General features: G+C 43.5%; 2 protein-coding genes and 1 long non-coding RNA gene across 5 annotated transcripts; 2 read left to right on the top strand and 1 right to left on the bottom strand.

Annotated features, from left to right (window-relative positions):
- Window positions 1-318: 318 nt before the first annotated feature.
- Window positions 319-3570, top strand: LOC115115808 (B-cell lymphoma/leukemia 11A-like). Its single transcript, XM_029644296.2, has 4 exons — window positions 319-792; window positions 884-987; window positions 1252-1357; window positions 2427-3570. The coding sequence occupies exons 1-4, from the start codon at window positions 507-509 to the stop codon at window positions 3335-3337; spliced, it is 1407 nt and encodes a 468-aa protein (XP_029500156.1). The 5' UTR covers window positions 319-506; the 3' UTR covers window positions 3338-3570.
- On the bottom strand, window positions 1788-4327 carry LOC135561779 (uncharacterized). Its single transcript, XR_010459647.1, has 2 exons — window positions 4209-4327; window positions 1788-2549 (listed from the first exon to the last, which is right to left on the bottom strand). It is a non-coding gene; the product is annotated as an uncharacterized LOC135561779 (long non-coding RNA).
- An 11-nt stretch (window positions 4328-4338) lies between these two features.
- On the top strand, window positions 4339-15337 carry LOC115121409 (equilibrative nucleobase transporter 1-like). 3 transcript variants are annotated; one of them, XM_065003598.1, is made up of 12 exons: window positions 5811-6417; window positions 7478-7607; window positions 9827-10149; window positions 10814-10890; window positions 12393-12485; window positions 12883-13022; window positions 13376-13527; window positions 13617-13760; window positions 13850-13957; window positions 14208-14394; window positions 14637-14760; window positions 15017-15337. In XM_065003598.1, the coding sequence occupies exons 1-12, from the start codon at window positions 6225-6227 to the stop codon at window positions 15155-15157; spliced, it is 1812 nt and encodes a 603-aa protein (XP_064859670.1). In that variant the 5' UTR covers window positions 5811-6224; the 3' UTR covers window positions 15158-15337. The 3 variants fall into 3 exon arrangements, 2 of the variants coding, with proteins under 2 accessions (XP_064859670.1, XP_064859671.1); XM_065003599.1 differs by having other exon boundaries at window positions 5816-6417; window positions 10103-10149; XR_010459645.1 differs by lacking the exons at window positions 14208-14394; window positions 14637-14760; window positions 15017-15337 and adding an exon at window positions 4339-4434 and having other exon boundaries at window positions 5042-6417; window positions 13376-13760; window positions 13850-13958.
- Window positions 15338-15341: the final 4 nt, after the last annotated feature.

Genomic DNA, 15341 nt, shown 5'->3' with positions numbered 1-15341 from the left:
CACTACAGACCCTGGTTTGATCCCGGGCTGTATCACAACCGGCCGTGATCGGGAGTCCCATAGGGCGATGCACAGTTGGCCCAGCATCCTCTGGGTTAGGGGAGGGTTTGCCCGGGGTAGGCCGTCATTGTAAATGATCATTTGTTCTTAACTGACTTGCCTATTTAAATAAAGGTTAAATAAATACAATTTATAATATATATAACCCTAACCCTATATATTAGGCGAGCCTGTAGAGCAGTTCTCAGCATGCGCCCCCAAATTTAAATGCAACTCTCTCATGTACTTACGGTAAATTGAATGCGACGTCATCACGTCATGTTGCATTATTATTGTAGACACAGGAACAGGGATTTGTTAACCGCTATGATCTGGGGTTTAAACTACCCAACCAGGTGTCCACTTACAGGCCACAGTGTTTAAACATATTACAATTCAATATCGCTATTTTTCCCTTTAAAAATTGCCATTATCAATATCTAGCTAGCTAGGCTATTCTAGCTAGAATGTCGGAGACCGTAATGTTTCAGACGCAGTTGTCGTCCATCATGGAAGCTCTATCCACCGCCGCCATGGCGGAGATAACCAAACTGGTGGACGAGTACTCCGCGTTTTTACGTGGGGAACTGTCACGTAAAAAACACGATAACGAAATCCTGATGAAAAAGCTGAAAGTAGTTGAAAACCGGCACCGGAAAAGGACATCTACGATTGAACACGGTGGGGACGGAGTTGGCACTGTGCTGCGCGAGAGACTTTGGAACGGGGGTTCCCTACCGCACCACACGCCCCGTACGTGTTTATGTATTTCATTTTAAATGCTTGGTGATTTAAAATCGACAGTCGAAAATGAAGTAATGTGGTTCCTTCTCTTTCCATGCAGAAACCAACAGAGAACACAAGCCCGACCCAGTCTTTACGCAGCAGGGTTGCAGCAGCGAGTGGAGTAATGGACCCGCGGCGCGGGAGGGACTAAGGACGGACGAGGTAGTGTAGCCGCACATTACACTTTTTTGTTTTATCAGCAGTAAAATAGTTAATCGTGGGCATGTCATTGATATTATTTACAGCTGAATTATAAGGTATAATAATTGACATAAGGATTGATAAAACATTGTCAAAAACAGGCTAATAGGCTAGTATAGGGTAAAGGTATTAATGCATTACACAGGCATACATGCAACGTGTTTATGTAATTCGCCTCCCATTAACAATGCATTGATCACACTATCACCGTCTGTTCGTTAACAGACCACTGTAACAGACAAGACGGCTGAACCAGTTATCATCAAACAAGAGAGACTGGAGGAGGACGGCCCAGGGGAATGTGGTGCTCCAAATGAACTGAGGATGAATGGTGAGAGAGACAAACCACGTTTCCATCAACAGTTTTTATACAAGGAAAGTCATACCGAACTTTTATTTTTATCACGATGGATGGAAACAGGAAGTTTCGGTACAATCTTCTAAATGCCAACAGATCATTTGTTCATTCGACACGGTGGGACCTTTTTGTCTGTAAAATGAATTATGTGAGAAATGGGGATTGAAACGCCTCTGCGCCAATATTGAAATTATAACCGTCATATCGAGGTGAACTTGGAGTCACGTGATGATATGTTGTGTGGTCCTCCCGCTACGACTCGGGAAATCATGCAGTTTATTAGGCCACAGATGAAATAACACGATGAACTTCAGGGTGGTGCTGCTCCTTTCCGATTAATATCATTGGTCTGATTCTGGGGATGCTTGACTGCCGTTTGACAAATATTCTAGCTCCATAATAATTTAGGTTTAAAGTTTATTTCCAGCAATTCTACACATTTTGTAATGGGGTGCAGAGAATATTTAGCTGTTTTTAAAGGTCATTTTCTTGCAACTCTTTACATTTTGCCATGTCTAATGTGTATTCATGTGATATTTGAGTGACTCAACAAAATCTATGGGCTAAAAAACCTAGCAAACAAATGTTTAGTTGATCTGGACATTTCTGACAAGTTATAAATAGCTCTCTAAGGTATACAATGACTGACATGACAAGAGGAACTGATAATCTACTACCCAATTTAGAAGTTGCACCTTGTGCATTCTACTGTTTCAAGTTGAAAGCCAGACTGAGTTCCTGTTTTTAAATCCGCAACAAGTCCGTTTGGTGGAGACACACCACTGGTGGGAAAATGTACATATTTTCTTATGCAGATTTGAGAATATTCACATTAAATTGGATGGAAACCTAGCTACCGAGAGAGAAGGAAAGAGCTTAGATGAAATGAGGGAGGAAGAGAGGCCAAGTTCAAACATCCAGCCAGCAAAATGCAATATTGCATGTTGATAGTGATGATGATGATTGTGGTGGTGGTGAGGATGATGATGATGACATTGCCTTCTGTTCTCTATCCCGTGTTGTCCCCTCTCCTACATGTAAGCTCCTGAGCGTTCCACCACTCCACTGGTCGCCCGGCAACCGCATCCCACTGATCAGAGCAGTTTTGAGGAGGACTGGGGGTTCCAGAGTACACCACCAGGGGGTAGAGATGAGCTCACTGACTCTATGGAACACAACATAGAAGTGGAACATAGAACTATGGGACACCACATAGAACAGGAACATAGAACTATGGGACACCACATAGAACAGGAACATAGAACTATGGGACACCACATAGAACTGGAACATAGAACTCTGGACCATGACCTCAGTAGCAGCTCTCACTGCCTTGACCAGGAACAGCCTGTAGTAGTTGAGATCTGCCTCAAGAGGGAGCCAGAGAGCCCATGTCCAGACCTCAACCCACTACCGGGAGGAGAACCAGGCCTGGAGGTCGACCAGGGGGATCTGGGCCAAACGTACCCCGAGTATGCAGCACTGAACCTGGGGTACGGTGGCTACACAGACACCTCTGGTCTATTTTTCACCTACTCGTCAGAAAACCAACTACAACACACTTCCTCCTTGACAACGACCACAGACGATTACGCATCGTTCCCGGGGAAAAACTCTGTCACCTTCATGCCTGGTCACCATGGAGACCAAAGAGGAAATGGTGGGACTGTCAGAATTCGAGCTCCCCTCAGTAAAGAGAAGGAGGGGAGGTTCGTATGCAAACATTGTGGGAAGGGTTTCCCCTACATCAGCTGCCTTAAGCGGCACGCCCTCAACCACACGAGAGAGAGGACGCATCACTGCTCCATGTGTGGGCGGAGCTTCATCAGACCCAGTCACCTGAGGAGGCATGAACTGCTGCACACGGGGGTCCGACCCTTCGCCTGCGCACTATGTGGACGCCACTTCTCGCATGGCGCACACCTCCGAGCTCACATGAAGACACACACGTGATGGAAGTGCCCTGTGTGTATGTGTGTGAGTGTGTGTGTGACGTAATTGACTTCTTGTTTTACATATGATGTAAAGTTTTATGTGGAAAGACTTGAACCAGTTTTAAAAGGGGCGATTCCACGTCAATTCAATAGTTCAATACATACAGTAGACATCTGTTCTGTGGATGGGCCTTTATTGTAGCCTGCTGTGTTGCTAGGCAGTTTCTGAGTAAAATGCTGATGGTTGAGATAGCTGCTTTCATTGGTCAAGTTACTTTTTAATTCCAGAAGATGTATTTTATTATTGCTGTCAAATCATATTCCAAGTTTGTATTTCCATTTTACAATTAATGACATTATCATCAGAAATCCCACACAGCTGTGAGTAGCTAGGCCTACTTTTAGAGTATATATTTAAGCAATAAGGGCCGGGGGGGTGTGGTATATGGCCAAGGCTAAGGGCTGTTCTTAGGCACAACACGGAGTGTCTGGACACAGCCCCTAGCCGTGGTATATTGGCCATATACCACAAACCCCCGAGGTGCCTTATTGCTATTATAAACTGGTTACAAGTGTAATTAGAACAGGAAAAATGCATGTTTTGTCATACCCCTGGTATATGTCTGATATACCATGGCTTTCAGCCAATTAGCATCCATACAGAGTGTCTGGACACAGCCCTTAGCCGTGGTATATTGGCCATATACCACAAACCCCCGAGGTGCCTTATTGCTATTATAAACTGGTTACAAGTGTAATTAGAACAGGAAAAATGCATGTTTTGTCATACCCCTGGTATATGTCTAATATACCATGGCTTTCAGCCAATTAGCACTCAGGGCTCTACCACCCAGTTGATAATTAGATATAAGCAACTGGAGACAACTCACCACCATATTTTGGTCCATGGGCATGGTTCCAACATGGCCATTTAGCCTAGTCCCCAATGCCTGGCCAACGCTTGCGTCGCGTGCACCATGCAGCGCAGGTGGAAAGACAGACAGCGAATGGACAGGCACATCGCGGCGCCTGCGCGTAATGACGAGATTCTGTTTAGAGTTCTACCACAAATCAACAAGAGGATCGACATTAAACTAAGTGGGATCATTAAACAAGGTGAGTGGCTGGTATATAGGCTAATATCTGAATGTATAGGCTACAGCCTATGTATGGCATCGTTTTCATAGCCTACGATTTATGATCAATGCTGCATGGTTGAACTGTGGCCAGTGTAATAATTGTCATAAAAGTTGCTCTACCATAGCCATACACGTTTTTATTGTTTTATGACAGCACCGTGTCGTATACTGGCCAACGTCCCTCTTTAACCTAACTATTTTACTGTCTATTGTTAGGCGTTTTGGCACCATACTACAGATTGCGCGCAAAGAAAACACAGTAATGCAATGACCGCATGGCGGATTAGTCTGTAGCTAATCTGATGTGGTTTACCGTTATAGGGTGAGTGTACTGTGTCTGTTGTAGTCTTCCCGCACTGTAATGTAGGCTACAACTCAGTGCACATTCTCATACCATTAGCGGATGTATGACGCATTAGACCGTAGTCGATAGTCCCTAGACTGTATTATTCCGATTTCCGACCTTGTATTATAATGATTTATCCTTAAAGTGTTTGATGTGCACTATGCATTATTATTATTAATTGTTATTGCATTATTACACTTGCCACGTGTTGTGATGCCTCTTTACTTGTATATTTTAGGGGGAAGATGAACAATCGCCTCTCTCTCAAAGCAAATGACAGGATCATTTATGAAATGGCAACAAAGGAATGAACAAAAGTCATGAGTTACACACTGAAGAAAAGAGAGGGAAATAAACACAAAGTGGGCCGAAAGGAGAGGAAGTGAGAAAGAAAGAGGAAGAGAAACACATCTACAGACAGAGGGGTTATTAGAGCAACCGTTCATCAGTTTACACTGCAGGTTGAGAAACGTCACACTCCTCGTGGGTTTAACCACTAGGCCTACTATTATGACAACTCGTGTTAGTGTGCTATGAACTCAAATTCTACTGCTATTATTTCTACTATGGCCACCACTACCACTTCAAGAATGAGTTGTTTGAAACGTCATAAAATGTGTCATCTGTAACTTCTTCTGATACTGCAAGTCATTCTATAGACAGTCTAATGTTCTTCTACATTTAGATTTACATTTAGGTCATTTAACAGAGGCTCTTATCCAGAGTAACACAAGTCTTCCATCCTAAAAAATACGTTTAAAAAACTTGTTGAGAAGGGGAGTTAACCAGTATATTTTCTGATAAAAAAAGTGCAGTTTGAATTGGAATGCCACGCCTTATCTCTCCCACCCAGCACTTCTTTCTAGTGATACAGCTACTTTTCAGCCAGACACACTCAAATACTCAAAACAACTATCAAGAGGGATAGAGAGAGAGAGAGAGAGAGAGAGAGAGAGCGAGGGAGAGAGAGAGAGAGAGAGAGAGAGAGAGAGGAGAGAGAGAGAGAGGGAGAGAGCGAGGGAGAGAGAGCGAGGGAGAGCGAGAGCGAGGGAGAGAGAGAGAGAGAGAGAGAGAGAGAGAGAGAGGGAGAGAGAGAGGGAGGGCGTATAGAAAAGTAAGACGAGTCAGAGGATAGAAAAAGGGTCTCTTTGAATACAGTCGCCCACCAACCCCACATTAATAAGACAACAAGAACAGTCCTTTGAGTGACAGTTAAACAGGCAGCCAGTCAGTCAGTCAGTCAGAGCAGGGAGTCAGCCAGGCAGGTAGCTATCAGTCGGTCAGCCATCCAGTCAGAGCAGGGAGTCAGTCAGGCAGGTAGCTATCAGTCGGTCAGCCAGCCAGTCAGAGCAGGGAGTCAGCCAGGCAGGTAGCTATCAGTCGGTCAGCAATCCAGTCAGTCAGTCTGTTAATCAGTGAGCATGCTGGGATGCGGTGGGGGTGGAGTGGGGTTGCGGTACAGGCTGACCCTGGCCACAGGGCTGGTGGAGTGTCTGTGTTTTGCCGGCGTGGTCTTCGGCTGGGCATCGCTGGTCTTCGTCCTGAAGACAGATGGATACTTCACTGACCTGTGTGTCAATCTGACTACTGGACCCAACAGTACAGTGGAAACAGGTGAGTAGGTCAATGCTATTCAGTTCAATATGACATAGAATACAATAGTATAGATTGGAATGTAATAGAATACGAAGCACAGCTGAGGAGTTCATACTAGAAAACTGAAGGACCTGGATCTCTACTTCTATCTCTCTCTGTATTCATCTCTCTCTCTGCCCCATCCCCCCTCCCCCACGCTCTCCTCATCCATCCATCCATATCTCTCTCTCTCTCTAACTGTAGTGGACAGGATGAACAGTTCTCCCTAATCTCTCTCCCCATCCCTCCATCTCTCTCTCAGACTGTAGTGGACAGGAAGAACAGTTCTCCCTAATCTCTCTCCCCATCCCTCCATCTCTCTCTCAGACTGTAGTGGACAGGATGAACAGTTCTCCCTAATCTCTCTCCCCATCCCTACATCTCTCTCTCAGACTGTAGTGGACAGGATGAACAGTTCTCCCTAAGCTCTCTCCCCATCCCTACATCTCTCTCTCAGACTGTAGTGGACAGGATGAACAGTTCTCCCTAATCTCTCTCCCCATCCCTCCATCTCTCTCTGACTGTAGTGGACAGGAAGAACAGTTCTCCCTAATCTCTCTCCCCATCCCTCCATCTCTCTCTCAGACTGTAGTGGACAGGATGAACAGTTCTCCCTAATCTCTCTCCCCATCCCTCCATCTCTCTCTCAGACTGTAGTGGACAGGAAGAACAGTTCTCCCTAATCTCTCTCCCCATCCCTCCATCTCTCTCCGACTGTAGTGGACAGGATGAACAGTTCTCCCTAATCTCTCTCCCCATCCCTCCATCTCTCTCTCAGACTGTAGTGGACAGGAAGAACAGTTCTCCCTAATCTCTCTCCCCATCCCTCCATCTCTCTCAGACTGTAGTGGACAGGATGAACAGTTCTCCCTAATAGTCTCTCCCCATCTCCCCATCTCCATCTCTCTCAGACTGTAGTGGACAGGATGAACAGTTCTCCCTAATCTCTCTCCCCATCCCTCCATCTCTCTCAGACTGTAGTGGACAGGATGAACAGTTCTCCCTAATCTCTCTCCCCATCCCTCCATCTCTCTCTCAGACTGTAGTGGACAGGATGAACAGTTCTCTCTGGTCTTCACCGTCACCTCCTTCATGAACAACTTCCTCACGCTTCCCAACGGATTCATCTTCGACCGCTTCGGCACCATGGCAACGAGGCTTCTGGGAATGTGAGTCTTTTTTCAACTACAGAAATCCAGGCTTCATTGCTAGGGCCCAGAGTTTTTCCTGCCCTGGTCAGGTAAGGATGGCAATATACCCATATACAATGTGATACATGGCATATCCATTGCAAATTATTCTTACAATGTCAACATTTAAAGAATATAACTAGGTCCTGACCTCTGACCAGTATTTCCAGGACATCCACAGAGTTTTATTTACACATAGTCAATTAATTACAATTCTTCAGTAAGTTTATACCTAGACCGTCGCCTAGACCAGAGAGAGTCACTGAGTCTAAAGGGGGTGGGGAGGTGAGGGTCCATTCCTGGTTTACTCAGCCATTGTTTTTGTAGAATGTGTATATGCATATTTTAATCTTAGTTCTACAGGTTTATTGAGGTTGTCTTCTGACCCACTGAGAAATGTGTCACGACTACAGTTTAACAGACCATAACCCACTGTGTGACACTTCTTTATGTACAGTGCCTTGCGAAAGTATTCGGCCCCCTTGAACTTTGCGACCTTTTGCCACATTTCAGGCTTCAAACATTAAGATATAAAACTGTATTTTTTTGTGAAGAATCAACAACAAGTGGGACACAATCATGAAGTGGAACGACATTTATTGGATATTTCAAACTTTTTTAACAAATGAAAAACTGAAAAATTGGGTGTGCAAAATTATTCAGCCCCTTTACTTTCAGTGCAGCAAACTCTCTCCAGAAGTTCAGTGAGGATCTCTGAATGATCCAATGTTGACCTAAATGACTAATGATGATAAATACAATCCACCTGTGTGTAATCAAGTCTCCGTATAAATGCACCTGCACTGTGATAGTCTCAGAGGTCCGTTAAAAGCGCAGAGAGCATCATGAAGAACAAGGAACACACCAGGCAGGTCCGAGATACTGTTGTGAAGAAGTTTAAAGCCGGATTTGGATACAAAAAGATTTCCCAAGCTTTAAACATCCCAAGGAGCACTGTGCAAGCGATAATATTGAAATGGAAGGAGTATCAGACCACTGCAAATCTACCAAGACCTGGCCGTCCCTCTAAACTTTCAGCTCATACAAGGAGAAGACTGATCAGAGATGCAGCCAAGAGGCCCATGATCACTCTGGATGAACTGCAGAGATCTACAGCTGAGGTGGGAGACTCTGTCCATAGGACAACAATCAGTCGTATATTGCACAAATCTGGCCTTTATGGAAGAGTGGCAAGAAGAAAGCCATTTCTTAAAGATATCCATAAAAAGTGTTGTTTAAAGTTTGCCACAAGCCACCTGGGAGACACACCAAACATGTGGAAGAAGGTGCTCTGGTCAGATGAAACCAAAATTGAACTTTTTGGCAACAATGCAAAACGTTATGTTTGGCGTAAAAGCAACACAGCTCATCACCTTGAACACACCATCCCCACTGTCAAACATGGTGGTGGCAGCATCATGGTTTGGGCCTGCTTTTCTTCAGCAGGGACAGGGAAGATGGTTAAAATTGATGGGAAGATGGATGGAGCCAAATACAGGACCATTCTGGAAGAAAACCTGATGGAGTCTGCAAAAGACCTGAGACTGGGACGGAGATTTGTCTTCCAACAAGACAATGATCCAAAACATAAAGCAAAATCTACAATGGAATGGTTCAAAAATAAACATATCCAGGTGTTAGAATGGCCAAGTCAAAGTCCAGACCTGAATCCAATTGAGAATCTGTGGAAAGAACTGAAAACTGCTGTTCACAAATGCTCTCCATCCAACCTCACTGAGCTCGAGCTGTTTTGCAAGGAGGAATGGGAAAACATTTCAGTCTCTCGATGTGCAAAACTGATAGAGACATACCCCAAGCGACTTACAGCTGTAATCGCTGCAAAAGGTGGCGCTACAAAGTATTAACTTAAGGGGGCTGAATCATTTTGCACGCCCAATTTTTCAGTTTTTGATTTGTTAAAGTTTGAAATATCCAATAAATGTCGTTCCACTTCATGATTGTGTCCCACTTGTTGTTGATTCTTCACAAAAAAATACAGTTTTATATCTTTATGTTTGAAGCCTGTAATGTGGCAAAAGGTCGCAAAGTTCAAGGGGGCCGAATACTTTCGCAAGGCTCTGTACCTCTGCTCTGTATTCCCCTCAGATGTCTCTCCACCTCTTTATGTACCTCTGCTCTGTATTCCCCTCAGATGTCTCTCCACCTCTTTATGTACCTCTGCTCTGTATTCCCCTCAGATGTCTCTACACCACTTTATGTACCTCTGCTCTGTATTCCCCTCAGATGTCTCTACACCTCTTTATGTACCTCTGCTCTGTATTCCCCTCAGATGTCTCTCCACCTCTTTATGTACCTCTGCTCTGTATTCCCCTCAGATGTCTCTACACCTCTTTATGTACCTCTGCTCTGTATTCCCCTCAGATGTCTCTCCACCTCTTTATGTACCTCTGCTCTGTATTCCCCTCAGATGTCTCTACACCTCTTTATGTACCTCTGCTCTGTATTCCCCTCAGATGTCTCTACACCACTGGTACACTGATGGTTGCCTTCTCCAGTTCAGGTGAACATTGACTGTACAGTAGAACGGTTGTTATTCAATCAGAACAGCTCTTGGTGTTTGTGTATTTGATAAATGAACAAAGACAATCAATCAAATGTATTTCTAAAGCTCTATTTACATCAGCAGATGACACAAAGGGCTTGTAAGGAAACCCAGCCTAAAACCCTAAACAGCAAGCAATGCAGGTGTAGAAGCACGGTGGCTAGGAAAAACTCCCTAGAAAGGCCAAAACCTAGAGAGGAACCAGGCTCTGGCTGTTCCCGGTGGAAATTATAAGAGTGCATGGCCATTAAGGCCAGATCGTTCTTCAAGATGTTCAAACGTTCATAGATGACCAGCAGGGTCAAATAATAATCACAGTGGTTGTAGAGGGTGCAACATGTCAGCACCTCAGGAGTAAGTGTCAGTTGGCTTTTCATAGCCGAGCATTCAGAGGTCGAGAGAGAGAGACACCGGGAGAAGGAGAGAGAGGGTTGAAACAGCAGGTCCTGGATAAGGTAGCACGTCAGGCAGACCAGCAGAAACTGGAGCAGCAGTACGACCAGGTGGACTGGGGACGGGGACCTGCAAAAGCATTAGGAAGAGCACATTCCTAGTGTTGGATGAGTAAATATTGATCCAGGCTGAACTTGGCCTATGCTGTCTGTGTCTCTCTCTCTAATAGCTCTGTCCATGCTGCTGTTCCCAGCCCTGTCTTTCATCGCAGTGGGAGGTATATTGTTCCTCATCACAAACATACAGGTACAGCAGCATGCCACGACTCCTCAGTTTCAACACAGTTCCAGACAGGACAAACAGTATTCATTACATCTGTGTAACAGGTGTATGTCACACACTATTTTGTCTGTGTAACAGGTGTATGTCACACACTATTTTGTCTGTGTAACAGGTTTATGTCACACACTATTTTGTCTGACACATAAAACTGATATTTATTCAGTAAATACTGTATTTATACTGTATACTGTGTACTATATGGATACTGTATACTATATGGATACTGTATTTCTCTGTATACTAATTGGATACTGTATTTCTCTGTATACTAATTGGATTCTGTATTTCTCTGTATACTAATTGGATACTGTATTTCTCTGTATACTAAATGGACACTGTATTTATACTGTACTATATGGATACTGTATTTCTCTGTGTACTATATGGACACTATTTATTCTGTGTACTATATGGACACTGTATTTATTCTGTGTACTATATGGATACTGTATTTATACTGTGTACTATATGGACACTGTATTTATACTGTGTACTATATGGATACTGTATTTATACTGTGTACTATATGGACACTGTATTTATTCTGTGTACTATATGGACACTGTATTTATACTGTATACTATATGGATACTGTATTTCTCTGTATACTAAATGGATACTGTATTTCTCTGTATACTAATTGGATACTGTATTTCTCTGTATACTAAATGGACACTGTATTTATACTGTGTACTATATGGACACTGTATTTATACTGTACTATATGGATACTGTATTTATACTGTGTACTATATGGACACTGTATTTATTCTGTGTACTAAATGGACACTGTATTTATACTGTGTACTATATGGACACTGTATTTATACTGTGTACTATATGGACACTGTATTTCTACTGTATTTATACTGTGTACTATATGGACACTGTATTTCTACTGTGTACTATATGGACACTGTATTTATACTGTGTACTATATGGATACTGTATTTATACTGTGTACTATATGGACACTGTATTTATTCTGTGTACTAAATGGACACTGTATTTATACTGTGTACTATATGGACACTGTATTTATACTGTGTACTATATGGACACTGTATTTGTACTGTATACTGTGTACTATATGGACACTGTATTTATACTGTATTTATACTGTGTACTATATGGACACTGTATTTCTACTGTATTTATACTGTGTACTAAATGGACACTGTATTTATTCTGTGTACTATATGGACACTGTATTTATACTGTGTACTAAATGGACACTGTATTTATTCTGTGTACTAAATGGACACTGTATTTATTCTGTGTACTAAATGGACACTGTATTTATACTGTGTACTATATGGACACTGTATTTATACTGTGTACTATATGGACACTGTATTTCTACTGTGTACTAAAAGGACACTTTATTTATACTGTGTACTATATGGGTGGATGTATTCTTCTTGGATGAATGTCCACAATTGTTGAACTGTTGTTCGCTACCATAGGTTGGGAACCTATTTGGCTCCCATCGTTCCACCATCATCACCCTCTATAATGGAGCCTTCGACTCTTCCTCGGCTGTCTTCCTCATCATCAAGGTATCTCAGAACTCACACATACTGTAGCCTACAGGACAGAGGCCTCTGAGAGAAAAATGTTCTGCTCGTCAGGTTACTAGATAACTGCCTTAAAAAGGCCAAGTGTATAAAACAGATGAATTAGTATATATTGTAGATTTATCCCATATATTGATTACATTTGTATATATTGTAGATATATCCCATATAATGATTATATTTGTATATATTGTAGATATAGCCCATATAATGATTATATTTGTATATATTGTAGATATAGCCCATATAATGATTATATTTGTATATATTGTAGATATATCCCATATAATGATTATATTTGTATTATATGTAGTCATGGTCGTTTAATAGCTATCCATTGGTTGCTCTGCTTATCCATCTCTCTCTCCCTCCGTCTCAGGTGATGTATGAAGGAGGGGTCTCCCTCCGCTCCTCCTTCCTCATTCTCTCTGTCTGCAGTGTCATCCACCTCCTCAGGACGTTCTTCCTCATGCCCAACACCCACATTCCCTACCCACTCCCTGAGGGCTTCACCTATGGGTCAGAACTACAACTCCCACACATACGACAGTATTCATCTGACCAGGCCCTATGATACATAATGCCATAGTATGTATGGGGGTTGTAGTTGTCACCTAGAGAACTACGACTCGCATAGGGCCTGGGGGGTTTCCAGACCATGGAGTGTTTCCTTGTCAGATTACTTGGGCAGGAAAAAGTCCTGTACATGTTCATAGATAAATGCTAAACGAAATGTAATTATTATTAGTGTTTGGCATTTAACAAATGGTATTGAATTGTTCGGTTAGTCTCAATGACATCCATTCATATGAGATGGGTGACCCTGATGATAAAACATATTTGATTATACTCTGATGCTTCCTTTTCAACAGCGTAAGCCCTGGAAAGTCCAACAGCTACAACGTAGAGGAGATTGAGAAGACGCGAGAGACGGGGATGACATCGGAGGGGGAGGGGCCAGCTGAGACCGACGACATGCCCCTACAGCCTGATGATGGGCAGCAGTCGGAAGACTCTGGGAAAGGTGTCGTTTGGCCAACTACAATCTTTAATCTGGCTGGGGAATGGAAGGTGCTTTTTGTTGACTCAAATGTTTTTCTCTCTCTCTCTCAGTGGCCAGTTTCAGGAGCTGTGTGCAGTCGTGGTTCTTCCTGTGGCATCTGGTGTGGCTGTCTGTCATGCAGCTGAGACACTACCTCTTCATCGGAACACTGAACCCCATGCTCAACCGGCTGGCCGACAACGACTCAGCTCTGGGTAAACCACACACATGAACACACGCATGCACACACCAAAGCATAGGTTCACTGAATGAATCTAAATACTCTCTCTCCCCTCTCTCTCAGTGAGTCAGTACACCAATGCCTTTGCCTTCACCCAGCTGTGTGGGGTCCTCTGTGCTCCCTGGAACGGCCTCATCATGGACAGACACAAGGGGAAGCCTCTGGCTCCAGGTTGGTCACATGGCTCTAGCTTAGCAACAACAGGATGGTGTTCAATAGTGCACAAAGTAGCTAAATGTTAAGCAATTAAAGACCAAAATGGGTTATTTGTTCAGGTAGTAGGCCTACCTTCTGTTTCAGTCTAGAATATATATTTTTTTTATTCTATTTCATGCCTCATGAGCATGGTCATGGTTCTGGTGTGTGTGTGTCCATCATCATCATCCTCACCCAACCTTTCTCTCACCTCCTCCCTCTATAGGAGAAACAGATAAAGAGGCAGACCTGCGCTCCTCCTCTCTCTCCCTCTTCCTCACCTCCCTCCAGTGCCTCCTCTTCTCCATCTGCGCCTCCTCTCCTCTCCTCCCTCTCCAGTACCTCACCTTCATCCTGCAGGTCCTCAACCGCTCCTTCCTCTACGGAGGCAACGCGGCCTTCATCAGCATCGCGTGAGTGAAAGAGGGATAGAGACAGATAGTGGGGGCAGATTAATAGAGAGATCTGACAGGAAGGAAATAAAAAGGAAGATTATAGAAGAAGGAACTCAAAAATAAAGACAATAGACTTGACATTCTAAAATGTGAAAATACAGTTGAAAGACTAAAGTTTACAATAAAGGAAGGTGACTGAGTGCTCCTCATTCATACTTCCCTCAGTTGATGTCTTTCTCCTTCCTGCCCTCTCTCACCAGTTTTCCTGGGGTCCACTTTGGGAAGCTGTATGGTTTGGTGATGTCTCTGTCTGCCGTGGTGTCACTGCTGCAGTACCCATGTTTCGCCCTGGTCAAAGGAGCCCTAGGTGGAGACCCCTTCTATGTGAGTGGGTCATACAAACATACGGTCACTAGCTGACTAACCTCGTCCCCAGGCTCAGTTGCTATCGCGAGAGAGCCGGCAGGGTGGATGAGATTAGTAGATGTACTGTGCTGTACTTGCCAAAAAATAAATATTGAACTGTCTTTGTTGAACCTCATAACACAAAAACCATGTAACTTGCAGTTGGCCTACTTTGTACACGTAAGGTTAAGGCTACGCTCTCAAAAGGGCTGTCTTTGTCGTCTTTCCTCCTCAGGTGAACATCGCTCTGACTCTCCTCACTCTACTGGCGTTCATCCATCCAATCAACATCTTCTACCACTGCAGGAAACTGACCAATCAGAGGGAGGATATGGCCGGCGGTGCTGCCATCACATTGGCTGAGGCCAAAATGTAGGGCACATTACATGATGGTCCTGAGCCAAGGGAAACAGGAATTGTCTTATTTCTAATTGTTTAAAGGGAATATGTGAATATGTAAAATAATAAAACGCTTTTTTATACTTATGTTTTACAGTAATCCCATATTCCATCAGTATGTTTTGTTGGATAGTTGTCAATAAAAATGATTATCCATTATT

The sequence above is a fragment of the Oncorhynchus nerka genome, linkage group LG18 (assembly GCF_034236695.1).
Source record: "Oncorhynchus nerka isolate Pitt River linkage group LG18, Oner_Uvic_2.0, whole genome shotgun sequence".
NCBI lineage: Eukaryota > Metazoa > Chordata > Actinopteri > Salmoniformes > Salmonidae > Oncorhynchus > Oncorhynchus nerka.
The sequence above is the reverse complement of the archived record's forward strand: the minus strand, read 5'-3'. Positions and strand labels throughout refer to the sequence as shown.

Coding starts and splice junctions, on each gene's coding strand:
- LOC115121409 (XM_065003598.1), top strand. CDS start 6,225: ATGCTGGGATGCGGTGGGGGTGGAGTGGGGTTGCGGTACAGGCTGACC. Junction 13,958..14,207: donor GGGGAAGCCTCTGGCTCCAG/GTTGGTCACATG, acceptor CTCCCTCTATAG/GAGAAACAGATAAAGAGGCA. Junction 14,761..15,016: donor TAGGTGGAGACCCCTTCTAT/GTGAGTGGGTCA, acceptor TTTCCTCCTCAG/GTGAACATCGCTCTGACTCT.
- LOC115115808 (XM_029644296.2), top strand. CDS start 507: ATGTCGGAGACCGTAATGTTTCAGACGCAGTTGTCGTCCATCATGGAA. Junction 793..883: donor CCTACCGCACCACACGCCCC/GTACGTGTTTAT, acceptor CTTTCCATGCAG/AAACCAACAGAGAACACAAG. Junction 988..1,251: donor AGGGACTAAGGACGGACGAG/GTAGTGTAGCCG, acceptor GTTCGTTAACAG/ACCACTGTAACAGACAAGAC.